We start from the raw sequence: 27,558 nt of genomic DNA on the forward strand, positions 1-27,558 counted from the left end.
GCTTTATTCCGAATAGTATCAGAAATATGTCAGCTCAAAATTGATATTTCTTGTGAGAGGTGTTATTTTATTGTGAGTTACGTTAAAATTCAGTGTTTTCCTATTATATTTTTCTAACTTAAAGTGTGTTTACGTTGTTCTATGGTTTCTGATCTGATTTGTCAATTGTCAAAAGGATTCGATTTTGCCGTTCAAACTATCTGATTTGGTTTTATTATCGTTTAAATCCCAATTACGTCCCATAAAATGTGCCTTTCACTTAAAATAATTAACCAAACTACAAATTACATGCCAAATTTATTACCCTTCTGTTTTTAAGGTATCTATTTGCTTCTGGATGATCGATTTTAACAATGATTTTACACACCTGATAAACTTTTCATGAAGAAAAAGTAAGCAAAAATCTATATGGAATGAACCTATATACAGTAGTGTAGAAGGACGCAATTTTATATTTATTTTGATAGAATTAAAAAGAAAGTGAGTTTTCATTTTTTTCTTTATAGAAAAAATTATAAAAAAGAGCTATATTACTATTTTTGTTCAATGGATGCCAAGAAAGGTTGGAGGCTTGAAATATTTTTCAAAAAATTGTTTCGCTATAGAAAATTTTTTTGTGTACTTATTTTTTCCTTAACAAAAAAACTATGTTGAAAAAATCAGTTTAATAATAGAAGTTTTTCTAAAAAACCCGTTCTTTACGATTTACCCTGTATATTTGATAATTCGGTGTCTTGTTTCTTAGAAATTCTGTCGTCCTACGTTAGAAATTCCGATTTGTTTCTCCGAAATACTGACTTGTTTCTCAAAAATTCTGCCATGTTTCTGCTTACGTCAGAAACTTGTTTCCCAGATACTCTGACTTCTGTCCGAAATTCTGATTTGTTTTCAATAATTCTGACATGTTTTTCAGAAATTCTGACTTATGTCGGAAATTCTGCCGTTTTCTGAGAAATTTCGACTTGTTTAACACAGATTATATGGAAAATTCTGACTTTTGATTTGTTTCTTCTCACTTATGTCGGAAATTCTGACTTGCTTCTCAGAAATTCTGACGTAAGCCTGAAATTCCGGCTTGTTTCCCAGAAATTCTGACTTGTTTCTCAGAAAATCTGATACTTTCTCAGAAATTCTGAGTTGTGTCGGAAATTCTTGCATAAGTCAAAAATACATGTTAGTATTTCTGCCTTTTTCTGAGAAATTTCGACTTGACAACAAAAATTCTGATTATATTGAAAATTCGGACTTTTGATTTGTTTCTTCTCACTTGTGTCGGAAATTCTGACTTATGTCTAACTTGTTTCTCAAAAATTATGACTTGTTTCTCAGAAATATTGACTTATGTCGTAAATTATGACAGTTTCTCAGAAAGCCTTACATCGGAAATTTTTATTTGGTTTTCAAAAATTCTGACTTATGTCGGAAGTTCTGACTTGTTTCTTAGAAATTCTGACGATTTTCTCATAAATTTCAACGTAAGTCGGAAATTCTGACTTGTTTCTCAGAAATTCTAACCTAAGCCTGAAATTCCGGCTTGTTTCACAGAAATTCTGACCTGTTTCTCAGAAAATCTGATACGTTCTCAGAAATTCTGAGTTGTGTCGGAAATTCTTACATAAGTCAAAAAGTTCTGACTTGTTTCTGTTATGCTGTTCGGAAATTGTCTGCGCTTTCGTATTAAATTGTAGTCATTTTTCATAGTCTTTGTAGGTAAGGTCCACCACAAATTGCGTTATCACAGTGTTTCAAAAAATTACTTCCAAAGTGTATGGTTCTTGATTACCTCCTTTTTTTCCATATTCGATGGTGCGCCACTGAGACGCGAAGATCGTATCGTTACGAAGCGGTGGGGGAGAGCGAACGAAACTTATTGTTTATTCTTTCGCTTCGCGCCCCTGGGTTATATTTACTGGCCACATTAGGGCTCGTTTACGTTTCAACCCCTCGCGCGGGTCATTAATTAGAAAAATCGCTGCAATTTAAACGGCTCGCGGGATTATCACCGGAGGAATTTCACGAAATGGTACATTTAAATCGGCGTCCCCGTAGGGTATTAATTTAAGGCGAGGGATTAATTAAAAACGTCGTAGAATTTTTTCGACGAATTTTTGTTATTTGCGTAACGCGATAAGTCGTACCCAATTTAAGACTAACCAAAACTAATTTCTGTTATTCTACTCCGTGTGAGAAGTGGGTATTTACGGAATCACTTTGCCTCAGATACTAATAAAGAAGAAGACTGACTGCTGTTCAGGCCAGAGCCAAATCAATTCGAAGCATTGCCGACTTGTCCACTTGTGTATTTTAGTTTTAGTTTCATAAGTTGGAGAGGCTAATAGCTTACATTATTAGTAAATTGGAGAAATGCAAAAAATCCTTTCACTTTGAGACATTTAAGAAGAAGAAAACATAACCTAACCGCATAACTTTGTTTCGTAATTTGGCGCGTCCTTTTTTGTAGGAATGGACGAGCGATTGGTAAATTTAACAAAATCCAGCTTGCACGCGCCTCGTTTTCCTCCAGATTTCAGAGTTTCTTCGCCTGGGAGTGTCGAGCGAGGCGGCCGTAATCGCTACCCAAGTGTTCCTCGAACTGAACGAGAGTACTCTGGCAGGTAATTTGTACTAATTTAGCGTGACGAGTCCCTCGTTTTAGTCAAGAAATACTGGGACGTCGGTTACGAGTACAACGCCGCCTTGAACAGGATCGTTTTGCGCGGTAAGAAAACCAAAAGGGATACCATATCGGTATTCGTGCCGGTGTCGGTGCATGAAGACCTGTGCTTCGCGAAAGTGAGCGACCTAATAGACTCCTGCGGCGAATCGGGCATCTTTTTGGCCATAGTGCATCCCGACTCTACATGCGTCTACTATCGCGTGTCGGAGGGCTTGATTGAACCCACCGAAGAGGAAGTGTCAGCGAAGCACTTGCGAATCGACCGGAGGGAACTGCTCGACTCTGGCTTGAGAAAGAATAGGCGGGTGCTCGAAGAGGCCGCCCGATACGGTGTGGCCGTCAGTATCAGTAACGAGAGCGGAAGTAGTTCAAATGTACCCTCCAGTGTTGATTCGAAGAAATAAAAGTTAAGCATCCTGGATATGGTTTGGTGTTGCAGTATACTACAGGTTGTGGTATCTGAGAAAATTGCGATTGTTTGTTTAGGTTCTTTACTTCTATGATCACTATTAAATTTCCTTGGGTTATGGCGGCTGCAGAGAATTGTCTTTTATTTTTTTGCTCACGTTAATGTTATTGTCAGCATTACTGAGCCAACCAGTGTTCTTAATGGGTATTCCCACAAGTTTAAAAGATTTTGTACTTTACTTTTGCTCAAGTGTAAATTCTTAGTTTGATTTGTCTGCTAGGTTTTTTTTTTAATTACGCTTTATTTGGCCACTTGTCCGCTAGGTTGCAGAGAATTAGCTCTTCTTTTTTATTTAAGCGCTAATGCAGGGATTATTCACGCAAAGAGTCTTCTTCTTTTGGTATTTGATGGCCAGATTAAGATTATTTGAATGAGATTGTAAGGGTGATTTAACCATGAAGCCTGCATCTTATTTTAGTATGTGATGACCATTGAATAGATTAGAATAGAACAGCACCATTCACATAAGTTATAAAACAACAAATGGTACGCATATATAGCGTAACCTTTACACAATTATATAGAAAAGTAACTCATAAGTTTTATATTTCAGACGAATCTGACAATGAAAGTGGACAAAATAAGAAAGTTAATTACATCGTATTAGTACTATTCGTTACTGGTTTGTCAAAGTCTAGTTATTTCGCAAATGTTGGCTTGTTTTTGAGTTTATGTCCCCAGTTTTTGGATAATTTGAGCGCCAAGTAATTGTGATTTAACCAAGCAGCCAATGTAGGGGTCATTTTACTAAGCAGTCTTCTTCTTTATTGGTATTCAATGGTTATTGTTACTGGTAATGTTTGTCATAGGTAACCTATTATCTAAATTTGGGTTAGTTCTTGGGCTTTTATGTGGACTAGGTTATGTTTTGTAGGTTTTATTGGGGCGCGAATGTAAGGTAGAGGTAGGTGTTGTCTGTCTTGAGTTTTAAACGAAAATATAAAAATAATATTTGGCAACGCATACATTCATAGTTTAAAGTTTATTTTCTGCAATATATAGAGCTTTTTATTGACTTATTTATATGTTTTTCTAAATTGTTTATATCATTTTCAGTTTTTTTCATTTTTTTTATGTATTATAGGTACACTTCTACGCCTAGGTTAAGTTTATAAATTAATTAATTTCCTACTTGGTTAAGTGGATCAGGGAGTTACTCCTGTGAGTCTTTCATTTGAACTTTGCCATTTTTTTAATATTTGCTTCTCGCTATTCATTTGTAAAATTTATGTTGGAAAATACATTATTATTATTTAACCAGGCAGTCTCATTTCGGAGTTTGGTGATTTTTATTCTTTTCAAAATTTATTTATTACGAAATGGCCGATATTTGATTTTTTGCTGGCCAATTTTTGGAGAATATAATAAGATCATTTATGCTTAAGTGATTTAACTAAACTGTCTTCTTTTTTTTGGTATTTGATGGCTATTGGTAATGAATGCTCGTCAAAGGTGGGGTATTAGGCAAATGTGGGTTATTTTTTGGCTTTTTGTTTGCCAAATTATGGACATTCCTGTGTTTTGCATACGAGAATAAAATCTTTTTATGAGTTTCTTTTTTTTTGGTATTTATGAAGCTTAACATTAGTGAAAGTGACTTGCAAAGTATAAATCCTTCTTCCGCTGCTATAGGAATAAAACCAAATTTCGATAAATACAATTTTATTTTTCGATAACAAAATGTATACTCGGTGATGTGTATCCTAAACGTATAAATAAAATGTTACCTTTAAATCTCGCCATCCGAACGGATCGAATGCGTATTAAAACTTACATAATAATTTAAATGTATATTAAAGCGTCGAAAAATATGGATTAATCACATACCCTAGTCTAGAGGTTAGTTTAACGCTATATACAAGATAATTAATCGTATTCATAATAGTAATAATGATGAGCATAGTTACGTAAGTAGGCACTTTATCTTTCGGGCCGTCAAGATTTATTATTGCAACCGGTATTTTAGGCCCCGTTTCGAGAAATCTCGCCATTTTCATACGAACGTCTCCCGCCGAAAACGCACCCCGAATTCCGAAACACTCCGTATACCACCGTCCCCAAGCTGCCAGTACCACGCGGCGATGAAGAAGAGTCCCGACCTAACCTATACTACGCTTAATGTCAGCACCAGTCGGCCATGTACGTGAAATCCCTGAACAGATTTTGATCCTGGTTGGTCAGCGGTCTCGGCTCCTTGGGGGGCGTCAGCTGAGCCTTCTCCGACGTGAACTCCTCGTCGAAGTTGCTCACGTCCTCCATGGATTGCTAAAACGCAGGAAAAACGAACGATAGAGGAGCGCGCGCGCGCGCTGTAGTTCAAACGTACCACGGTAGGCACGAATGGAGGCGGCACGCGCCTGTGCAGCAGCTCCTCCCACTGGATGTGACGGAAGAACGCCTGCTTCTTGACGTCTTCTGCGTCGCGCTCGCTCGAACCGAGCCGCCGATCGGGGCTTTTGCGCAGCAGCTGCGGAAAAAAGAGGCGATAAAGAAGTGGGTGGTGGGGGCGAGAAAAGACGCGTTACCCTGCGCATGATCGCGATCGATTCCAGCGACAGGAACCTCGGGTAGCGTACTTCGTCGTTGACGATCGAGTCGAACACCTCCTCCTCATCGTCGCCGGGGAACGGCGACTGCCATCACGAAAAACAAAATGGGCATTTTTTTTTAAGACGGCGACAGGATCGAAAAGATAACGTAATATTCGGCAATTTTCGAAAAAAAAAAACATTTAGAAAGATCGAAAAATTAACAAAAAAAAAACTTACAATACAGAATGAAAAAAAAAAAAATCGGGAAAGCAAAACGTAATACGAGGTTAGCGCCAAAATTTCCCGGCCCATTAAAGAAATTATTAAAGAAAGGTTGGATGGTGTGTACGGCCAAAGTTCTCCTTCGTATTTTGTAGTGAAAGAATGGGCCAAAACGTTTTCGAAGGGGGCTGGAGTCCCTTGAAGATGATTCAAGAACTGGTCGACCAGTGGAGGTCATAGCGGAAGAAAGATCGTGGCGTTGCCGGATTTTCATTGCAAAATTAAGAGAATTTATTAAAGAAAATAACAAAAAATAAGAAAAAGAAATCATAATGTAAAATTAAAGAATTGAATGGCGGAATGCTAGGTAATTTTTCAGCAAAAGTATTTGAGAGATTGTTGTCGAATATAAAAAGAAATCTTAACATAAAATTAAAAAATTAATAAATGCAAAGAAGATGAGCGGAATATTAGGCGATTTATTTATGTTAAATTCGGCAAGACCAGGAAATTAATAAGAAAAAATAACAAAACGTAAGAAAAAAAAGCAACGGAAACGTTCGGACCCAAAAAAATGTCATATTCGGTAATTTTCCAGGAAAACAATTGTATAGGTCGCGACGTAGCCGGATTTTCATTAAATTCCCGCAAAACTAAAAAAAAAAGATCCTTCGATCGTGACGTTGCCGGTAAAAATAAGAAATATATAACAGTCTAGGTTATATATAAATACAAAAACGGAGAAAAAAACAATTATAATTCATTCCGGAACCTCGCCCGGGGCGGTACGTTTGACCTACCGACGCCCCGCCCACTCACCTCGCCCACCAGCATCTCGAATATCAACACGCCGAGTCCCCACCAATCGACGGCCCGCGTGTACGACGTCTCCGTCAGTACTTCGGGCGCGAGGAACTCGGGGGTACCGCAAAAGGTGCCGGTACGATCTCCGAAGCCCATGCCCTCCTTGCAGAGGCCGAAGTCGGCGATTTTCACGTAACCCTCGGTGTCGAGCAGCAGGTTGTCGAGTTTGAGGTCGCGATAGATGATCTGGTTCTCGTGGAGGTACTGGAGGCCGAGGACGACGCACGCGGCGTAAAAAACGGCCCTCGGCTCGCTGAACACGTCCGCGTGGATGTGCATCATCAGGTCGCCGCCCGCAGCGTACTCCATCACGAAGCAAACGTGCGCGTCCGTTTGGAAACACGCGAACAAATTGACGAGGAACGGGTGCCGCACGCTGTTGGCCACTGCGGACCGAACGTCGACGTTAGAACGACAAAAAAATCCGGTCGATTCGGCAACCGTACGAATACACCTTCCCGAAATTTGTTTAGGCGCGGCGAAACGAAAGAAGACCGTTAAGTATAACAACGTCCGTAGCGTTTAACGAGATAAATAATAAAATTAATGTCGATAAGAAGTAGATCGTGTTAGAGAGGATAACCGACACTCTTAATGCTAAGTTTTCTATGGAGTTTAGGAGAATAGTATTTTCCATTGACGGAGTAAAATGTTCTAACATTATTAATGATAATAATCTTTATTTTTCAGTGTGTGGGTTATACAGGGTGGCTTATACCTTACCTTCAAATCTATGAGTGTTTTAAAAAGAGTTTGAATACACAAGTTGTTTCTAGTAAAATGATTTTTAATTTTCTAATATAAGGTTATAAACTAACCAAAACTGACATATTTTTATCAAGCGCGCTGTGTTTCGCAAACTGTGACTCCTGTCAATTTTTTTTAATCAAACACCCCGTATAATTTTTGATTTTCACGTTTCGAATTTATTTCCAGTCAATATCAACGAAATTAATTAAATCTGGCTTAATTTTGAAAATATTTCTAATATATTTTTTACAAAATTGCTGGTTTTTTTAAATACTGTTAAATATTATAAAAGTTCTTTATTAGAAAATGAACAATATTATTTCATTTAATCGATTTAATTAAACTGAATTAATTTTAATTTAATCATGAATCGATATTTACAGCATCATAATAAAAAAAATGTGCATTACTGGAGGTCTGAAAATAAACTAGAGTGTGTTCAATTTCTGAAATAGCATCAGCAACATCCAAATTTGATTTGGCAACAAGATGGCGCTCCTTATCATCTTAATGCTGATATCAGTGAATTTTTAAATACATTTTAGACAATGGATTGATTGGCCAAAATGACACCATCTAGCCAGCGTGAAGCCAGGATTTAAATGCACTGGACTTCTTTTTATGGAGCACTTATGCCATACTTCATTTGGAGGTTGCCCCTGCATTATTCAAAATGGTGGACGTGTGGAAAAATTAATGCAAAATTATTAATTTTATTTTTGGAAAGGTTTGTCAGATGTTACCGTTTTAAAAATAACATAATCTATAATTTCTACAGTACTTTAAATTGTAATAAAATATAGGGTGTTCTCTTAAAAAATATACAATTTTAGTTGACCACCCTGTATGTAATTGAGCGACAATGGAAATAATACAAAAAAATTAAACGATAATCTTTTTTATTCGAACATTTTTTTATAACACTCATTGATTTAGAGATAATGTAGAGAGAGGAGATAAATTATATAAAGTGACTTCGAGAATTATTTTTGGACACTACTATACAACTTGAAAAAAAAACTCAGAACATAGAAACAAACTCTACAACTTTGACGTTTTTTATGATTTGAAAATCTCACTGTACTGTTGAAAGGCGCAAAAAAAAAGTCAATCAGATGTATTTTATCATTTGTAAGCTATTTGCAATAGATTGATTGTAAATCCAATATAATATAAACGTTAAACAGGAGAGGCCAGAGGTGTGAGCCTTGCGGTATCCCAAATATAATGTCAAAAACATAATAGTAACGAAGGAATGTAGAAAAATTACAAAAGAAATGAATAATGAGAACGATAAAGACTATAATTACCTCTCATCACTCATCATTTTTCATTTTACTTATATTTTTTTAAATAATATATTTCCTATATTCAACTATACATTATCAAAATAAATAAGTTTTTAAGTTTTAAATAAGTTTAATTAGAAAAAAAAACATTTTTTTGCTAGTTATTTGCGATCACCTCGTATAATATATTTCCGCCGTAGATAAGGATCAAATATTAACCGCAATCAAAATTGACAATTCCAGTTGTCAAGTGTAAAAAAAACACATTTTTTTCAATGGCCTGCGGAAAAGTTCCCTTTTCTCAAAAACCACACAAAGTTTCGCACGACAAAAAAAACTCAAAATACAGCGGATAATTGGAATTCTTGAAAAATAATCGTAGCATTCCTCTTAAGTTGGTTACTGTCCTGGCGCAACGACTTCCTGTATACATGAAAATACTATGAACGAAACATATATTTAGAGCATCTTAAAAAGAGCAACCAGTACTTTTAAATGAATTTTTTATTATATACATATATTAATACCCTACATATTCTGTTGATCTATTGTGGGTTTTTCCCGTTTCAAATTATCAGGTTCACTAATTCGATCTTTGGATAACGTAGGGATCGAAGCGATATACCGCGATGGGGGGGTAACAGAGAACAGACAGACATCTGTTCTCTGTTACATCCACGTTACCAATAACAGTTGTAATAATCGGGCGGCCGTTTTGAGCGGGAGGCGCGAAACTCCCGTTCGCGTCCCGAATTCGGAACTCACCCTCAAAGATGCGCTTCTCGGACAGCAAACTTTCCACCTCGTCCCTGGAGATGATGTCGCCCTTTTTCAGCGCCTTTATCGCGAAGTACTCGCCCGTGTTCTTGTACTGCGACAGGATCACTTTGCCGAAATGGCCGCGACCGAGCACGCTGATCAGCCGGAAGTGGTCGACGCCCATGGACGCCGCCTGCGTCTGCGACTGGCGTCGCGACTCGTACGCGCTGTCGCGATAACTGAGCTCGCGGGCCGTCGGTCTACGCGCGACCGCCGCCGCCGCCGCCGGCACGTCGAAGGACGGCTGCGGGGCGGGAAAACAAAAAAAATATTGTCAAACGCGGCCGCTAGGTGGCGCTACGGGAGTAGATAGGCCATTTGCGTTCAAGAATAAATTTTATTATTTTTACATGTAAATTCCCATAAGAGAATTTAAGGTTCATATTAGCGAAAATTGGTCCGCTCCTCCTCCACCACAAAGACGATAAATATTTGATATATTTCGACGTCAATAACCAATACGGGTACCGAATTTACATGTAAAAATGAGAAAATTTACTCTTGAACGCACATAGCCTATCTACTTAAGGGGGCGGGAGTTTAGGTTAGAATACGACGGAGGTACGTTCGATCTACTCAAGCAGGGGGGGGGCTTCGAAGCTACTTGAGGCCCCCGCCCGTTCGGTTAGTAACAACAAAAAAAAAACACGATTGCTTTCGAAAAATCGACGGTGGGCGGGGCAAGATCGTAGCGCGCAGCAGCTTTGTATTTTAAAAAGAAACCCGCTTCGCTTCGGGAGACACTGTTTTTTTTACCACTATGGAACTTTCGCAAAATCGATGTAATTTTATTGTGCAAACACCCTTTAGAAAGTGTCTTTCAAGTCTCGCCGAATTTCAAAGTGACGGCGAATTTGTTAAATATTCAAATTTGTACAAATAAGAGAGCTGTCGAAAGATTTAGCTGTTTATGCGAGCTATATCGCCATAGAAACCGGACTGACATCCGAAGCACCGTCTTTCAGTTATGGCCAATTTTCAACAGTAGGGGGACCCATTTTTCAGTTTTTTCGAATTTGCGGCGCGTCCTGTACATTTTTGAAAAATTTTACGGAGCCGAATCTTATGCGTCTTCCCGTTTAAGAATTTTCTCGATAAATTATTTTTTCTCTTGGAAATTTGCAAACCCCCCAGCCCCCGAATTTCAATAGGTTCCGTCAAGAAGAATCGATTCCATCGATTTTTCGAAAGTAACGAGCCGGGCTGCCGAGCCAAGGTACCTCGTCGTCAGGAAACTCCACGACCGGCTGGGGACTAGGCAGTACCGGCGGGTCGACGACGACGACGCCCGCCGCCGCCGCCGCGACGGCGGGTATAACGAAGGGCCTAAACGCCCGTTCCTGCTCCTCCAGAAAGTCGAACTCTTTCAGCACCGCGACGCTCTGCAAATCGACAGTCGTCTACACGGGCAGACGCTCCCCTCCCACCCGCAGTCCCCACCGGCCCACTCCGCCACACTTACCTCCGGGTCCAGACGCGGCGGCACGGGTGGCGGCGTGATCGACATCCGTTTCTTCGCGATCGGGGGCGGCACCGTCGTAGGCGGCGACGGCGGACTCGGCGCCGCGACGCCGAGGCTCAGAGGCCGCTGGCCGCCGAGTCCCTCGGCCTGCAAGTCCGGCGCCTCGCCGGGCGTCTCGGGCTTGTCCTCGACGGCGAGGGCGTCGTCGAGCGTCGCCTCCGTCGCGCCGCCGACGTTTAAATTCTGCCGGCTCGGCACCCGGTTCGACTGTTTCATCCACCGTCCCCACGTCACGATGTTGATGTTCATCTGTTTCGCGCGCGGCATCACCTGCTTAAAGATGCGCTTCTGACGCTGCAGCCGCGGCCTTTTGGAGATCATCGGGTTCAGGAATTTGATCTGCGACAAACGCAAGCGTCGGAACCGAGTAACGGAGAACGGAGGTCCCCGTCTGTTCTCTGTTACTGTCACCACCGAAACCGGCCCGTTATTGGGCGACCAAAAATATAGTGCGTTTATGTTTTAAGTATTTTACGGTACCTTAGCCGCAAACATTGAAATTTTCGATTAAGTAGAAGCGTTTATTTAACCACCGGGTGACATGTATCCTTATTAAGAGTTATATGAAAGAAACAAAGTAGAGTAACAATTTTTTATTATTTTTAAAAATATAATCCCTCCTAACTTTAATACACTTATTACATCTCTTTATTAACAACTCAATCCCTTTAAAAAAAATTTTTTTTGGTTTGTCTACAAAACAAGCTGAAACACCCTCTTTTAACTCAACTTCGTCGTTAGACCGCCGTCCACGTAAGTCCTTTTCCAAATATCCAAACAAATAATAGCCTATCTGTTGGAACCCACACTCTAAAATGGCGGCACCAGCAATATGGACAGGTGCATTATCGTGCAAAAGACGCACGCCTCTGGTCAGTTTTCCTCGACGTTTTCCACGTATGCAGTCTTGCAATTTATGTAATAATTTTGCGTAATATTTACTATCTTCCGTTATGACCTCCACTGGTCGACCAGTTCTTGAATCATCTTCAAGGGACTCCTGCCCCGTTTGAAAACGTTTTGCCCATTTTTTCACTACAAAATACGGAAGTGAACACCATCCAGCCTTTCTTTAATAATTTTAGGTGCTAGCCCTTCTTTTGTCAAAGAATTAGGGTAAGTACTTTAGTCTATTTATCTTGCAGGTACGTTTGTAAATAATCATTTTTGTCTTGAGTGCCTGCCGATTAGATTCTCCTTGTATGTTTGATCTTCTACATAGTTCTTCGACTTGTAAACAACAGTCTTTTTTAGAATACAGACAAATATTTATTAGAATCATAGAATTTTTTTTTAATTTTTAAAAAACCGTGCAATGAAATAGATGTTCCAATGTTCCAGAATATGAAGACGAAGCGGAAATGGTAGTCGAACCTAATGGATTCGTTTGTCTTCGGGTGCTAAACAAATTATTTTGAATGTTTACAATTTTATAAGAAATTCAGAACGGGAAGCAGGAGCAGCAATAAAAACAAGTGACATGACCAAAGTTCCGAAGTCAACTGTAAGAAAAATTACTGCAAATGGAATAGTCAAGGGGAAAGCTGCACCGCACCAAAATTTACTGATTGTGCCATAAACGTAATTCGGCAAGAGGTAGCGAAAATATCAGTACAAAGTTGACCTAACTGTGACAAACGAGTAATAAAAAAAGAAAATATTTATAAACTAGGTGACGACAGTAGCGATAGTGACGCTTTTTTAAGTGACTGATACTTTATTATTATAATTAATATTTTGTGTATTAATAATGGTACTATGTAGAAATTTAATGAAATTTTTTACGTACACGCTTCACGAATTGCTCTGCCAAAAAGCTTGAAAACATATTTATGCTTTTTACAAAACTTTTGGATCCCTCCTGCGTCGGTTTTTGCTTAGTCGAAATTGCTGACGTTTCGCAAATCATCCTGTGGGCTTCTTCAGAGCTTGACTGAAAGTCGGGAATTTTCTTTGATAAAAAAAACACACAATCCATTTTCTTCAAAAAAGTACGCACAACTAATGTTTACGCCTGTCAGTCATTTTATAAGCGTCTCAGATTATACGACCTAATTAAAAACTAGCGAAGTACCTTCTTCCCTTACTCTCCTTTTGACCATCCCATTGATTATTTTCAAATTTATCTGTAAGATAAATACAGTACAGGTACGTAATATATACCAACATAAGGCAATTTAGGTTAAAGTCTTAAGAACTATACCCATCTGAGGCAAGACCTACTTAATGCGAAATAAACATCTGTTGGGATGGCTTACTGTACCGGGGCGATTGTACGTTTTTGAGGTTATGTTGTTGCCGAACCCTCTTTTTTTATCTACTAACGTCAAAGCAATAAATGCACTATATCTTTGGTCGCGTTATAAGGTAAATAAACGGTAGGCAAAGTGAATCACGCACCTCGGCGAACAGCAACCCCTGCGGCTCCAGGTGGAGCACCATCCCGTCCCGCTCGTCGTCGATGAACTCCTCGAGTTTGAGAAAGATGACGCCGCACAGTGAACGCCAGTCCCTCCAGTAGACGCCGATCTCGAGCTCGCGCGACTTGTCCAGCTCGATCGAGAAGCGCTGGTCCCACGCCTGTTGCGAGCACGGCCTCCAGCTGGTCTGCGCCACCGAGCTGTTGTCCAGCTTCAACACGGCCATGATCTCGTCGCTAGTGTCCTCCTTAACGCTGTAGCTTTTCGACGAGCTGCGCCCTGTCACGCCCTTCTTGAAGAAGCGCAGGTCCATCGGGCTCGAGCCGCCGTCCGCTTCCTTCTTGGGCCGGCCGGGCACGTCCTCGAGCAGGTCCTGGCACCCCATCAGCCTCACTTCCAACGTACCTGCGCGACGGACGTTTAATTATTGAAAGTTTTAGTACATATTTCCAGTTATTGACCATAAAATAGACTTTCTCTTCATGTTTTTCAAGCAGTTACAAAATTAAGACTGTTTAAACCAAATTATCCCGTGTTTTATAGTTTTTCATTTACTGCTAATAATTTACCCACGAAAAAGGCAATTTTCAGGATTTCTTTGTTTTTTTTTTACGAATAATCGACACACCCTGTACATAATCCAAAAAATGAAGCAAGTAAAAGTTATAGTCCCAGATCTCGCACGTTTCCCGGTATATGAATTTTTCCAATAGTATTTTCGAGAAAATACCTCTTTTCTGAAACCATGCAGTACACCGTAATAGTGAATGACGTCGTCGGGTCTAGATTGACTGCAAGATATTGTAATTTTCAAATGGATTTTTTCAAATACCGCGGGCAGCGTACGTGACAGACGAAAATCGTAAATACAAAAATTGTAGCCCTTGATACGGCCTATAACACTCGTTGAACCGATTAGCCATTTTTTGTACGAATTTTGATTTACGGTCTACTCCCTAAAAGAACAATTTTCAAGGTCTTTTGGATTTTTGTTCATAACTACCGCAACTTATATGTAACAAAAAAATGCGAGAAACAAAATTTATAGCACCGGGTGTCCCACGTGGTTGTAAAATTTGAATGGTTTTGGAGGAAAAGATGTATTTCTGGATGTCAAAACAAACAAAAAAAAAATCTAAAATTAAAAAAAAAATACTTCGCGTTACTTTATTGCTCCCAATTTAAAGGGTCTAAAAGCGGGTCCAGACTTCTACTTGTCTCCCAAGTCTGAAGTCGGTAGCTGTAAAATTTTTTTTCGTCGGTGATCATTTCCGTACCAACGGCGATCCCGTAGGACCCACCGTTACCGAGACATAAAATTTGTATACGAGCGTAGATACTTTCGAAAAATTCGATTTTTGAATGTTAAGGAACCCTCGCCTAATAGCGAAAAGTGAAGGAAACGGAAGGCACAATTAATTCTATAAACTATAAGCTACTTATAAAATTAATCGTTAGTGACGTTTCTGCCGATATCGCGGGCTTCGTCACCGACCTGTCCATAACGTCTCTGTTGGAACTTCCTCAAACATCCTTCCGAAGCCTTGAAATCGATAATGCCAAGCAAACTTTTCTGTTTTTAGTTTTACGATAGGTCCAGAGAGTGGTACATTTTTAAGACGTTGCCCGATCCAGATCTTCAAATTTTTTCTTACGAACAAATTTTGTACATAGAAAAACCAGACACATTTATGCGCATATTTTAAGCGTTTTCTGTGCATAAACATCCGAACTTTATTGATAACTCTGGCCAGCCGGGAGACTACACTCACCCGTGACCGCCGCGCATCGGCTGATGGTGGACGAGGAGCGGTGCATTTTGCCGTTGTCGCTTAGCACCCTGAAGGGCTGCAGGCTCGTGTAGTGGACCGGTATCGGGCTAAAAGTCTGCGCGTTGGCCAGCTCCTCCTTCAGTTGCTGCGCGACCGGCGAGCCCGGCGGCAGCTCCGATTTCCGCTTCTCGAGCGATCTGCGCAGCAGGTCCAGCTTCATGCTGCTCGCCTTCAGACTCTCCTGCGCCTGGCGGACCGATCGGTTAGTTCTTGCGCGGGAAGGTGGACGATATCGGTGGGAGTGGGAGGAAGATAAAACCCTCGGTCGAGAATAATAATAAAAAAAAAAACGAGCGAAAGCGTAACGTTTTTATTTGGAAGCCGTGCGCGCGTTCAAAAATCCGTATATGGGAGGGGCGGGGTCTCGGCGCGCCCCGCCCTCTCCAAGAACTCTTTCCAATTGGTCACCGCGCGGGAGGGCGGGTCGCCGACGGACCGCGCCCTCGACCTGTAGCCCGCCCCGTTCTCCCAATAGCTGCGGCAGTGGCTGCAAAGGCAGTCGGGGTTCTTGGCGGGGCCCACGTGGTGACCCGGTTTGCGCATCGCGCTCACCACCGGACCGAATTTCTTCGCTATCGAACGCGACTCGGTACAGAAACCCGGTACTACGGTGAAGGGGGAACGCCTAGTATGTGCCCCGCCTTCCGGAGCGACGAACGTCCAGCCTCGGGCCGAGTGGTCGCTCTCGTCGCTGTCGCTGTCCGGAGCTTTCGCGACGGTTTTATTATTCCACGTCTCCTCCATGCGCTTGATGCGTCTCCTATCCTCCGAGTTGGCGTACTCGAAACTGTCGCTGGGGTGCAGGCTGGCGACGCTCGGAGTTTGGAGTGCGTCGAGCTCGGGCGTCTCGTCGATGCTCGCGTTCTGGAAGAGACGCCTCGGAACCATGCTCGACTTGCTGTCCGCCAAGCTGTGAACGTCCGAGTACGTGTCCTTCCACGACGTGTTCGTCACCGAATCGTAGTCGTCCGGGACGGCGCAGCTGGACATCGAGTACGACGTCCAAGACCTCGGCACGCTGGAGACGCTAGCGGAAAAGTCGCCGATCGTCGAATACGAGCTCATCTTCGACGGGTACGCGGTGCTCGCGTCGTCCTCTTCGTCGTCGTCGGACGGGCGGACGGGAGGCCTCCTCATCTGGAGAGGCAGTTCCGCCTCGCCGGCTTTCTTGTGGGTGACCTTCACCCTCTCGGACTCGAACACCGTCTGCGGAGTGGACGCGGACTTGCTCTCCGACTCGGACGAGGTGTCCGCATCCGATTCGAGTTCCGTCCCGGTACAGTAGACGTCGATGTGGACCGTCCGCGGTTTTTTCAACGAATCCGCGGGAGACGCTTCCTTGATCGGCTTGGGGGACTTTCGTGCGAGTTTTCCGTGCTTGACGCTGTCCAAACTGTCCGGCGTGAGGGAGGCGGACGACGTGCAAGGCGCGTCCCGCCGCGACGGTTCCGTTTTCCGCCTGGCGCACCGCGTCCGGAGGCCGTGATCCGGTCGCAGAAACGGCGACGTGCACTTGTCGACCATTTCGAACGTCTGGACGGCCGCGTCCCTCTTCTGCGGCGCGCCCGAGCCGAGGCTATCTTCGCCGCTCTCGAGCACAGGCGATATCCTACCGACTGCGCCGCCTAGCGAATACGCGAACTCGTCGTTAAAGCGCGGGTGATGGCACCACGGGTCGCCGCATCCGTAGTAGCGGTTGGGACACGAGGACGACGACGGCGTCTGGCACCGCAAACTTTGGGTCCGACCGCACTGCGAATGCGACCCCTCCGACGGCGCCGACTGCGCCGAACCTACAAAGTCGATACTAAGGGCCTCCCTTAACGACACGCTAGGACGAACAAATAACAAGCCCGGACCAATAAATGATAGTTTGGTTCCAATAAATAACGAGCTGGGATCAATAAATGAAGATTTGGGATCAATAAATTACTAGGGGCACCAATATATAAGTTGGAGCCAATAAATGATAGTTCGGAAGTAATAATTTAAAAGATGGGATTAATGATTGGCAATCTGGGATCAATCGATGACGATTTGGAACCAATAAATTACGAGTTGAAGCCAATAAATGATAGTTTGGTACCAATAGTTTGGGATCAACAAACAGCAAGCTGGAATCAATAAACGACAATTTGGGAATAACAAATCACGGGTTGAGGAAAATAAATGACAGTTTGGGTTCAATGAATTGCGCGTTTGAACCAATGAATGACATATTCGAAACAACAAATGTCTACCTGAAACCAGTAAATGATACTAAAATCGATTGTTGAACAATGACGTTGTTTTTCAAAATAAGGGATCAATAAAGCAAATGGGAATTATATCTGTGTTCGTGTATTTTGCGGATTGAAGCAAAAACCATTAAAAATAGAGAAATCATTACCGATTCCATTAAACGATTCCAATGGGACCATCCGACGGGACACTTAAGTAAAATTGCGAAAAGCCGCGGGCAGCGGTCATATACCTCGAGATCGACTGAGAGGAGACTAGTAAACAGATTTGGAGGTAAGGGACCGTTAAATCCACGATGGGACCGATTGAACGCGAAAAGTTGTCATTTATATATAAAAAAACTAACCTATATTCGTCGACAGGGTAATGTTGCAGGTGCTTCTGCACTTGCGGTTGTAGGGCTGCGCGGGTCTGCGGGGCAAAGTGCCGCCCAAAGAATTGGGCGACAGCACGTCGCTCCCGTAGCCCGACGACTCGTGCACCTTACTGGCGACGTCGCCCGTCAATCTCGACGGCGGCGTCGACGTAAAGAACAGATTGCCTTTTTGGAAGCCGCGCGCGCACCAGTCCGGGGGCGGCGGCGGCGGCGGCGCCCACGGTTTATCGTCGCCGTCGTTGGCGGTCCAGCTGTAGGTCATACGCACGCCGCCCGTATCGTCGTCCCTCTCGGTGCTGGTACGGGGTAGGTTGACGGGGTCGTTCGCCCCCGGGTGCGAGATGGTGAACTCCGCGTGGACCGACCATTGGCGCGGGGGCGACGGTTCCGGACGGGTCCCGTACATAATCGGTGGTTAAGGCATCCCCCGCTTGTATTTTTTTTATTTGTGGCTACGATTAAGAAGGTCCTCAATCAAACGCAACGAAAAAATTGATATAAAAGGAATGAAAATAGAAAATAGTTCCTAAAAAAGGTGACCTAACAAAAAAATAATTGAAACAAAACAACGGTGGCAATAAAAAAAATAAAATAAAAGAGCGGGCAGAAATTAAAAAACCAATAAAACTTTTCAACCAAGTAAAAACCGTCAATAAATGAACAATGATGAATGAATGTCGCAATATCGTGTCAAGACAGATTTGAAAAAGACGACTGAACAAAACAAGACTGGCAATACGAAGATTAAGATAAAATAGAAGACAGAAATTAAAAAACGAAGCAAAAATTTGCAAATAAATGATCAATGATGAACGAAAGTCGAAATATCGTATGAAGACAGTTTTGAAAAAGGTGGTCGTGAAGATTATAAAAAAAAGGAAAATAAAAGAACGAAAAGAAATGAACAATGATAAATGAAAATAACTATTTTATAAACTTTTAAAAGGCTGGCCAATCCGAAAAAAACAAGAAGATGTAAATATAATCAAAAAAACGAAAAAAAAAAACACGAAAAAAAATTTAAACGGCAGAAAAGAGAAAACAAACAACGAGAAGGCGGGAAAATTATAAAATCTGAGCAATTAGGAAAAAGGGGGCTTTTCTGCGACGCTTTTTTAATAACGACGTGGACGACGGTGGCACAATCGTCCGCGACGCGTACGACTCGGCCCGCAACCGAAATAGAATTTATATATCCTTGAACATCTGTTTCGCACCAGAATAGACTGTGCGTCGATATCTCTACGTACGTGCGCTGCAATAAACAACAACCGAACGATCGTAGCCGGAAAAGGTCAGCCACCTTCGTTTTTCTTTTGTCGGCGCAAAAAAAAATAAATCGCTCGGCCTTCGCGATAAACCACCTTCTTAACTATCGACATATTTACTTACCTTACGAGGGTGTTACGTCATCCGGCCACCTGCGACTCATTCATCACGAGAAAAACAAAAGAAAAGCGCCGAAGGCGGCGCGTTTTTTCGGCGCACCCGCGTCGACGCTCGTTTGTTTCACCGAAAACGGAAAATCGCACGTCCACGTTGTAAACAAATCGGCGTTTGTGAAAAACAAAGACACTGGCGACGCCGACGCCGACCGTACTACTGGCTCGAGCGTCGCGTCGCCGCGAGGCGGCGGGCGACGCCTCCCCACCAATTTCTTTGTCAGCAGCGCGCCGAGCAGTTTATTTCAGGGTTTCCTTATAGTTCGTACGGTGCAATTTCGGTAGCGGCGCGCGTTTGTCAAATAGACAAAAAAAAAACATGGGTACGCGGATAATTTCTAACAAACTATAATAATAACATTAATAATATAGCACTTGATTTCCAACAGGTAACATGACCCAATTACAGGAAATATTAATGTGAAATTTTCGAAGGGGGCTCGATACCATTCAGAAAATTTATAATAACAGTCATGGGCGTGTGTATAAAAATTTTCAAGGGGGTTCGACGATTGTGCAGACGAAATTTTTCAAAAAATAAAAAACTATAATGACACAGTCAGTCACGGGAATGCACATCAAATTTTCTAAAAGGCTCGATAACTTTTTCGAAATTTAATAGAAAGTCATGTGCGTGCACGTGAAATTTTCGCAAAGAGCTCGACACCTTTTTCGAAATTTAAAATGAAAGTCACTGGTGTGCACATGAAAATTTTAAAAGGGGTTAAACGATTGTAAAATTGAAATTTAAAAAACATGAACGCGCAGACAAATTTCTCATAAATTAAAAATCTACAATGATCCATATTTCAAAAAGGCTCAGAACTCGTTTGAAAATTTTAAAAAAGTCAGGGGAATGCATATGAAATTTTTCAAATTTAATATAAGCTCATGAGCGTGCGTTTGAAATTTTCTAAGGGACCCTGATAACTTTCACAAAATTTAAAATAAAAGTCATGGGCGTGTGTATGCAAATTTTCAAAGGGAATCAATGTAATCAGTCAATGTAAAACATGGACGCGCAGCCAAAATTTCTCAAAAACTAAAGAACTGCAAGGACGCAAATATACGAAAATTGTTAAAAGGGTTCAACGATTGTAAAATTTTCAAAAAAAAAAAATCCATTTCGTTTTCTATAACAGCTCAATGTCTATTTGGAGATCGATGTCTGTAAAATGGCGAAAAAACAAAAAATAATCCACTGGCGCTCGAATCAAAATTTTCGAAAGCGATCGCCTAATTTTAAAATAAAAATCATGGGCGTGCGTATGGAATTTTAAAAAGCGTGTGTTGCGGAAATATAACATAAAAGTTTTCAAAGCGTTTTAATGATTGTCAAATTTTCAAAAAGAAAATCCATGGGCGTGCGGGTAACATTCTCTATTCGGAGATCGATGACTTCAAAATCGGCGAAAAAACAATAAAAATCAAAAAACTCGACAGCTTTATGGAAATTTGAAAAATAGGCAAAAAAAAATCCGCGGTTGAAAATTTTTCAAAAGATGCCATAGGCGTACCCTAGGAAGTGAAAAAAAAAATTTTTAATTATCTCCGCCAAACCATTAGCGTGCGTCACGCAAGAAAATTCCACAGTTCTTTTCCTATTAAATTAGACGAAAACATTCTGCAACAGGCGATGATAGCGACAGTGATACTGATATATTATGTGACTAATTTTAAGTAATTTAAGGTAGGTGTTTAGTATCTTTCCTAACAAAACCCCAAATAATTAAATTCTGAGCAAAGTACGGACCCGTTCGGCCGTATTTCATTCTTACAGCTTGCCCGGGTCTCCTTAATTCGTATCACTTAGTCACTTTCTTATGTCTATGTACAGACTTTACTGTCGAAATACGCGATCTGAAGCATTGGCGTAGAAAGTTTACACAAATACCACCATAGGCGTGCGATAACAAGTATTTACCATATTTTACAAAACAAAAAACTCGTTTTCACATATGACACGCATTGGCGTGCCGCGGCTTAACAAAACGTCGACCGAGGGTTTCCGGGGGAGTGGGGGATCGAACAACGCTTACCTCCGACAAGGCCTTGCGATCGCTCTTGTCTTTGTTGCCGTTCTGGAGCAGTTTTATCACATTTTTGGCGCCTTCGACGACGGCCGCCTCCACGCGGAGCCGGTGCTTCAGCTCTTCGATGCGCTCGTCGACGGCGGGCTGCAGGTCCAGCCCGGGGACGCCGCCCGCGTACTCCCCGTTCAAGGTGAGGTCGTGGGTAGATCCGCCCTTCGATTTCGAGTCGATGTCGTGCTTCATCTGATCGCACGTTTTTCTCATCCGAAATTGTATAAGCGAATGCGCGCCACTGGTTTTTTCTCTTCGGTATTATCCGCAGCGAGATACGAAAAAAAAAAACCCGAGACGAAATGGAGAAATAAACAGTGGCGCGCTCCTTTTCCGTCAACATCGCCGGTAATTTTTAAAATTCAAACAAAACAATAACCGCGGAGCGTGCAGACAACGACGATAAACAACAGCCGTAAATAATAACGCTCGCGATGGGTGACGCGAAAGATAAAACCCGCACCGCTCACCTTGGTGATCTTCATCCGCAAATACTCGATCTTCTTCTTCGAGTCCTGCAACATCTGCTGCGCCTCGAGCAGCAGCTTCTTGTCGCGCGACGCTGTGATGCTCTGTATCATGTTCTCCGCCCCCTGTTTGACCTTGAGCTCGATATTCAACTGTTTCTCCAGGTTCTCGATCCGACTCTGGTGGCTGGGGCTGATTTTGTCGTTCGCCGGCGACCCGCCCAAACGATGCAAAGAATCTGACGACAAAACGCGAAAATTCACGGTTGGCTAGTTCCCCCCACGCCCCCGTCTATTTCGGGCAAACTTTATTAATTGATTCAAAAAATACATCTAGTTAGGACACGCTTACTCGTATGAAATGCGAAGACACCTGTCTAGTTCGGGCGAACTTTATAAATTGATTCAAAAAAATACATCTAGTTAGGACACGCTTACTCGTATGAAATACGAAGACACCTGTTTAGTTCGGGCAACTTATATTAATTCACTCAAACAATATGGCTAGTTCGCAAAGCGAAGACACCCGCCTAGGTCTAGCGAATTCTATAATTCATTCGGAAACTATGGTTAGTTCGGGCACACTCAGTCGTAGATCGCGCACAATGCGAAGACAGCTTTCCTGATGGGGAGAAATGAACCGGAGATTGGGCTACTTCACACGCAGTGCACAGACACCTGTCTAGTTTGCAAAAACAGAACCGGAAATATAGCCAGTTCACTCGCAAAGCGAAGACACCTGCCTAGTTCTAGCAATTTCTATAATCCATTCATAAAATATGGCTAGTTCGGGTATAGTCGGAAATATGGCTTAGTTTACAAGCATTCAGAAGACACTTGCCCAGTTCGTTAGAAATTTGGTTAGTTTAATCGCAAGCGAAGATATTTGGATAGTTCGGGCAAATTTATATGGCCAGTTCGGTCACCGGTCTACTCCATGTAATTCGTTTCAACGCCTGCTTATTGCCCAGAACCGGTCTAGTTGAAGCGAGCAAATTCAAAAATCTGGCTAGCTCACTGACGTAGCGATTAAAACCGTCTAGTATGCGCGAACTATGACATTTCGTGCATTTCGGGAAAAAAAAAACGGACTAACCTCCGTTGGTGGGCGAGAACGCATTGACCGACGGCGACGTCTGACCCTGCGAGAGTATGATCTGAGACTCGAGTTCGCTCAGTTCATTTTTCAGCTCCGTCAGCTTGAAATTCGAGTTTTTCACGATGGTGGCGACGTGGCTGAGCGACTTCCGATCGGTGGAGACGCCGCGCAACTTCTCCGCCCCCTCCTTGATCTTGAGCTCTTTCCGTATCTCGCGTCGGACGATGTCCTTGAGCTCCTCGAGCTTGCCCGGCAGCTGCGACTCGTTAAAGTTGTCCGTCGGTAAGCCATACTTGTGGGACAGTTCGTAGATCACCGGGTGTTTGATGTAATCGCCCTGAAACGGTATTTTTCAGTATTGTACCATGATTGACTTGCTTCTCAACATTTTCCACATTTTGTGCGCAGAAACGAGAAGAACTAACTCAAAAACTTATCTATTAACCGAAACTAACCCACGAGCGAACTTAGACCAGCTAGTTTTGAGTAGTTCGTCATGTTTAACTTAATGTTTTTGGCTTATTCGGAGAAAAGCAACGAACTAACTCAAAAATCTATTTATAAACCGGAACTAACCCACGAACAAACTAAAGACGACTTAGTTTTGAGTAGTTCGCCATGATTAATTCAGTTCTGGACGTTTTCGGCTAGTTAGTCGGTATTGGACTGCACTATTCGTAGAAATGCGAAGAACTAACTCGAAAACTGATTCATTAGCCGCAGTTAACCAACGAACGAACTAAAGACAACTTAATTTTGAGCATGTAATTTTATTATTAAGGTTTTTGGCTAGTTCGTCGACATTGGGCACACAGTTTAAAGAAACTAATGAACAAATCTATTATTATATATTTACTGTCAACCCTGAAAATGGAACGAATTTACCGAAAAACTTGAACCGACTCGAACTAAGGCTAGTTCGTCGTCGTTGAGTCAATTCCGCCGATTTTCCTAGCCGAAAACCACCTCCAGACGACAAAAAAATAATGTAAAAAAAAACCACCGACATCGAAGTAACCGTGGGTCGAGGCACAACCGAAATTCCACATAATATTTAGGTCTTTCGTCTAAAAATATAAATAACGGGCACCGTCACCGCCCACTCTCGCGCGTTCCGAATCCCACACGTCCCAAAAACGAACCTGTCCGTCCGCGGGGCGGAAAAAACTGATAACGCGGGATTAACGGGCGAGATAACGCCGAGTTCGTCGGTAGATAAGGGGCGGCCGCGTAAATCCGATCGGCCTTGACCGCGGACGGACGGGCCGGGACACGCGGCCCGCGCACGAAAAGAAGAAGAATGAGAGCGCGCGCGGCCAACTAGATCGACGCGTGGCGACTAGAGGTCGGGGCGCAACAATGGGAGAACGTACTTCGTAAAAGGAGGGTGGGAAAAAAACGCTTCCGGATTCCCATGCGCGTAAAAAACCGATTCCCACGGGAAACGGCCGCGATATGGAAATTCCGTGGGTAAATTAATAAATTAGGAAAACGATTTCGTTTCAATTGTCGGCAAAAAAAATCAATTAAAAAAACTCAAAAATAAAAAATGAAAGGGAAAATCTGATACAAGACCGTAAAACATGTTGAAAAAATGTTGAAAACCAAATTCATTATACAAAAACAAAAATATTGCTGAAAAACTCAAGAAAATGTAAAAAAAAAAGAAAAAAAAAATCAAAAATATTTTTAACAATACTCTTAAAACAGAAATACAAATACAACACATGCCAAAATAAAAAAGAGAAAAAAAACTCAAATAAATAGCGAATGCTTGCTTAATAAATTGCAAAAATTACCAAAAACGCCAACACTTTCGCAAAATTTAAAAGAAATAAATTAAATGCATTCCGAAATTTGAATAGAAAAATTTTGTTAAAATATCGCAAAATACCCAAGAAAATTACAAAAACTGAGCAGAAAAGCATGCTGAAAAACTCTGGGAATGTGAGAAAATGACAAAAACGTTCCAATACTATTTTGATTTACAAAATACATGCCTGAAAACTTCAAAAAACACTGAAACAATGAAACAACATAAAAACAAATACAAAGATGCAGAAAAAACAAAGACATTTCAAATAAATAAGAAAAACGGCAGATAATTGCCAAATAAATGCCAAAAAACCAAAACCAAAACCGTAAAAAGTTTTCAAAAAAATCAGTTAAAAAATAGTTGAAAAAATTCAACAAAAGATTCTAAACTTTTTGAAAAGAGAATAATTTATAATGATGAAAAAAGGGACGACGGATAAAAGAAAAAACTGAAAATCAAATCAATTTAAAAAAGACGACAAAAAAAAATTATATAGGATAAATTTGGATAAAAACCTGAAAATGTTAAACAGAAAAAGAACAACAAAAAATTGCCGAAAAAGTTGCAAAAAATATCAAGCAAGCCTTGAGCAAGCTTAAGAAAAGGATTAAAAAAAAAACGTCAAAACATCGCCAGATATCAAACATGATTTCGACACATTCAAAACAGTTTCCAAAAGCTTGGCAAAAATCCAAAAAACAACTAAACTCGACAATTATGTTGTGACGAAGTATGAAAACAATTCAAAAAATGCAAGAAATCGCCGCTAAAAAAATCATATCGATTTGAAGAAAACAATAAAGTTAAGGCAAGATTCTGGAAATAGTTAAAAGAACAAAACGGTTAACGCGAAAAAAAAAATCAATTCTGAAAAACGACAAAAAAATAAAATTTTTGATAAAATTCGAAAAAAATGCTGAAAATTTCAAAGAGTATGACAAAAACGCATTCAGAAACAGAAAATAAGCAGAGCAAAAACAAAAAAAAACAAATGAAACACGCCAACAAATTGTCGAACTACTTACAAAAAATACGAAAAAAGTCCCGCGAAAGCTTAATAAAAGGATAAACAGTCGAATCTAGATTCCCCAAGGGCTAAAATATCGTAAAACTAAACACAACTATCCAAAACTCCGGTGTACGCCCATGTCGTCCGATTTATCACGGTGGGGCCCCGTTGACGCCCCGCGCCCCTGTTTATCAATCAAAAAACTAATGTGCGCTTGACGTTTGAAACATACCCACAAAAAATGAACGTCGTGACCCGCCCACGTGTACGCGTGGCCCGCGTTCTGCGCCCTGTTGCGCACTTTGGCCCGGGATCGTTTCTGTACCGACATGTCCGACGACGCGACTTCCGGCACACTTTCTCCAGCCCTGCGAACGCACGGAAACTCGAATCTTCGCCCCAAAAAACGAGCGTCGCAATATGCGAATCGCGGCGCGTAATCGTGTTTCGACCGCTTTTATCGCCCTTATCGCACCCCATTGATACATCGATAAACAACGATTCGATAAACGAACTCGCGATTACATCGAGAGGGCCGCGACGACCGTCTCGCCGGACTCTCGCGTCGAGGACGTTCGACCAAATTGAGCGTTCTTTTTTTTCTTTTTCGGCTAATCATTACGAGGCCGTGCGCGATCTAATTATAGGCGACGATTTCGCATCCATTTTTCGAGAATTTTCCGCCGAAAAGCCGCTCCGGACGCGCCGCCGCCCGATTATCGCGTGACGTGAATCACTTGACACGGTAAATACACGCGATAATTGTTTGTTATTAAATCTAACCTAAATAATAAACACAGAATGGCCACGGGACGTGGGCGGCCGACGTGCCCGGCGAGTCGGGCCGAAAATCGGCCCGGAATCTCGGCCGAGGCCCGCGACGCACTTTAAGGCCCCTCGGGCCCGCGCCGGTCGCCCCGCGGCTCGGAAATAATCGTTCTCTCACCTGGTAGTACGAGTCGGCCATCTTGGATGTCCGATAATCACATCACTGAAACCCGCGAGATTAGGCGCTCGGATGATCCGTTTCCGCGGTCCCGCGCCCGCACATCATCGACGAAAACCGGGGCGATAACACGGGCGATAATTCGACGGCGGTTATCTCGCAAAAATGTCCGATCACGGCGCAAAATCCCGTCCACATATCACGTTACCACGCGCACTGTACGGACGGCGCGGCCATACTGAACGCCGGTGTTCTGTGGCGCCGCGTTTTCTGTGGGTCCGTTACCCGTCGCTGCGCCGATTCCGACGGTGCAGATATTCGCCACCCGATCGGACGCGTTTTCTTCACCATCGAAAAACCAACGTTGAAATGGAACTCGACAATAGCCCGGCCATCGAAATCGGGCGAGCTTCCCTATTTACCGAGGCACGCCGCCGCACGTTATACCGGGCCGTCGCGCGGGTTGCATACCCGATAAACCGAACGGCTGTCGTTCTCGTTTCCTTTGGAGGAATTTGAATCTTCGCGCGCCGGAAGCGCGCGGCATTTTGACCGGATGTGCCACGAAATCATTAGGTCGTGGGGCCCGTCGAACCCCTTTTGGCGACTAAAAAACCGGAACGAATTTTCGCGGGTCGCGACGTTAAAATCGACCGCCATTTTAACGCGTGAAGTTCGAAACG

The 27,558-nt window shown here is 42.3% G+C and overlaps 3 protein-coding genes across 6 annotated transcripts; 1 reads left to right on the plus strand and 2 right to left on the minus strand.

The window, feature by feature from the left end:
• Positions 1-2,117: 2,117 nt before the first annotated feature.
• LOC132707304 (tRNA-splicing endonuclease subunit Sen15-like) lies at positions 2,118-4,417 on the plus strand. Its single transcript, XM_060679097.1, has 3 exons — positions 2,118-2,478; positions 2,525-2,603; positions 2,657-4,417. The coding sequence occupies exons 1-3, from the start codon at positions 2,464-2,466 to the stop codon at positions 3,079-3,081; spliced, it is 519 nt and encodes a 172-aa protein (XP_060535080.1). The 5' UTR covers positions 2,118-2,463; the 3' UTR covers positions 3,082-4,417.
• Positions 4,418-4,783: 366 nt separating this feature from the next.
• Positions 4,784-27,279, minus strand: LOC132707808 (serine/threonine-protein kinase N). 4 transcript variants are annotated; one of them, XM_060679763.1, is made up of 13 exons: positions 26,162-26,380; positions 23,102-23,441; positions 22,009-22,244; positions 21,494-21,730; positions 15,336-15,582; positions 13,544-13,968; positions 11,084-11,482; positions 10,842-11,003; positions 9,568-9,865; positions 6,719-7,149; positions 5,672-5,779; positions 5,473-5,613; positions 4,784-5,411 (listed from the first exon to the last, which is right to left on the minus strand). In XM_060679763.1, the coding sequence occupies exons 1-13, from the start codon at positions 26,258-26,260 to the stop codon at positions 5,268-5,270; spliced, it is 3,267 nt and encodes a 1,088-aa protein (XP_060535746.1). In that variant the 5' UTR covers positions 26,261-26,380; the 3' UTR covers positions 4,784-5,267. The 4 variants fall into 4 exon arrangements, with proteins under 4 accessions (XP_060535746.1, XP_060535745.1, XP_060535744.1 ...); XM_060679761.1 differs by lacking the exon at positions 26,162-26,380 and adding an exon at positions 26,876-27,278 and having other exon boundaries at positions 4,785-5,411; XM_060679762.1 differs by lacking the exon at positions 10,842-11,003 and having other exon boundaries at positions 26,162-26,352.
• Positions 15,589-21,415, minus strand: LOC132707809 (uncharacterized). The gene is made up of 3 exons (XM_060679765.1): positions 19,405-21,415; positions 17,983-18,464; positions 15,589-17,188 (listed from the first exon to the last, which is right to left on the minus strand). Exons 2-3 carry the CDS (start codon positions 18,416-18,418, stop codon positions 15,729-15,731), a joined length of 1,896 nt encoding a protein of 631 aa, XP_060535748.1. The 5' UTR covers positions 18,419-18,464; positions 19,405-21,415; the 3' UTR covers positions 15,589-15,728.
• Positions 27,280-27,558: the final 279 nt, after the last annotated feature.

Source organism: Cylas formicarius, unplaced genomic scaffold (genome assembly GCF_029955315.1).
Source record: "Cylas formicarius isolate icCylForm1 unplaced genomic scaffold, icCylForm1.1 PGA_scaffold_9__14_contigs__length_23061073, whole genome shotgun sequence".
In the NCBI taxonomy this organism is placed as follows: domain Eukaryota; kingdom Metazoa; phylum Arthropoda; class Insecta; order Coleoptera; family Brentidae; genus Cylas; species Cylas formicarius.

What these genes read in the sequence shown, in the direction of transcription:
- LOC132707808 (XM_060679763.1), bottom strand. Translation starts at nt 26,260, where the DNA reads ATGTCGGTACAGAAACGATCCCGGGCCAAAGTGCGCAACAGGGCGCAG. An exon ending in ATCGCAAGGCCTTGTCGGAG is followed by an intron (nt 15,583 to 21,493) that starts GTAAGCGTTGTT and finishes TCGGTCCGCCAG; the next exon opens with GCGCAGGAGAGTCTGAAGGC. An exon ending in CGAGAAGCGCATCTTTGAGG is followed by an intron (nt 7,150 to 9,567) that starts GTGAGTTCCGAA and finishes TTCGGTCCGCAG; the next exon opens with TGGCCAACAGCGTGCGGCAC.
- LOC132707809 (XM_060679765.1), bottom strand. Translation starts at nt 18,418, where the DNA reads ATGTACGGGACCCGTCCGGAACCGTCGCCCCCGCGCCAATGGTCGGTC. An exon ending in TACCCTGTCGACGAATATAG is followed by an intron (nt 17,189 to 17,982) that starts GTTAGTTTTTTT and finishes TCGACTTTGTAG; the next exon opens with GTTCGGCGCAGTCGGCGCCG.
- LOC132707304 (XM_060679097.1), top strand. An exon ending in GTTCCTCGAACTGAACGAGA is followed by an intron (nt 2,604 to 2,656) that starts GTACTCTGGCAG and finishes CCCTCGTTTTAG; the next exon opens with TCAAGAAATACTGGGACGTC.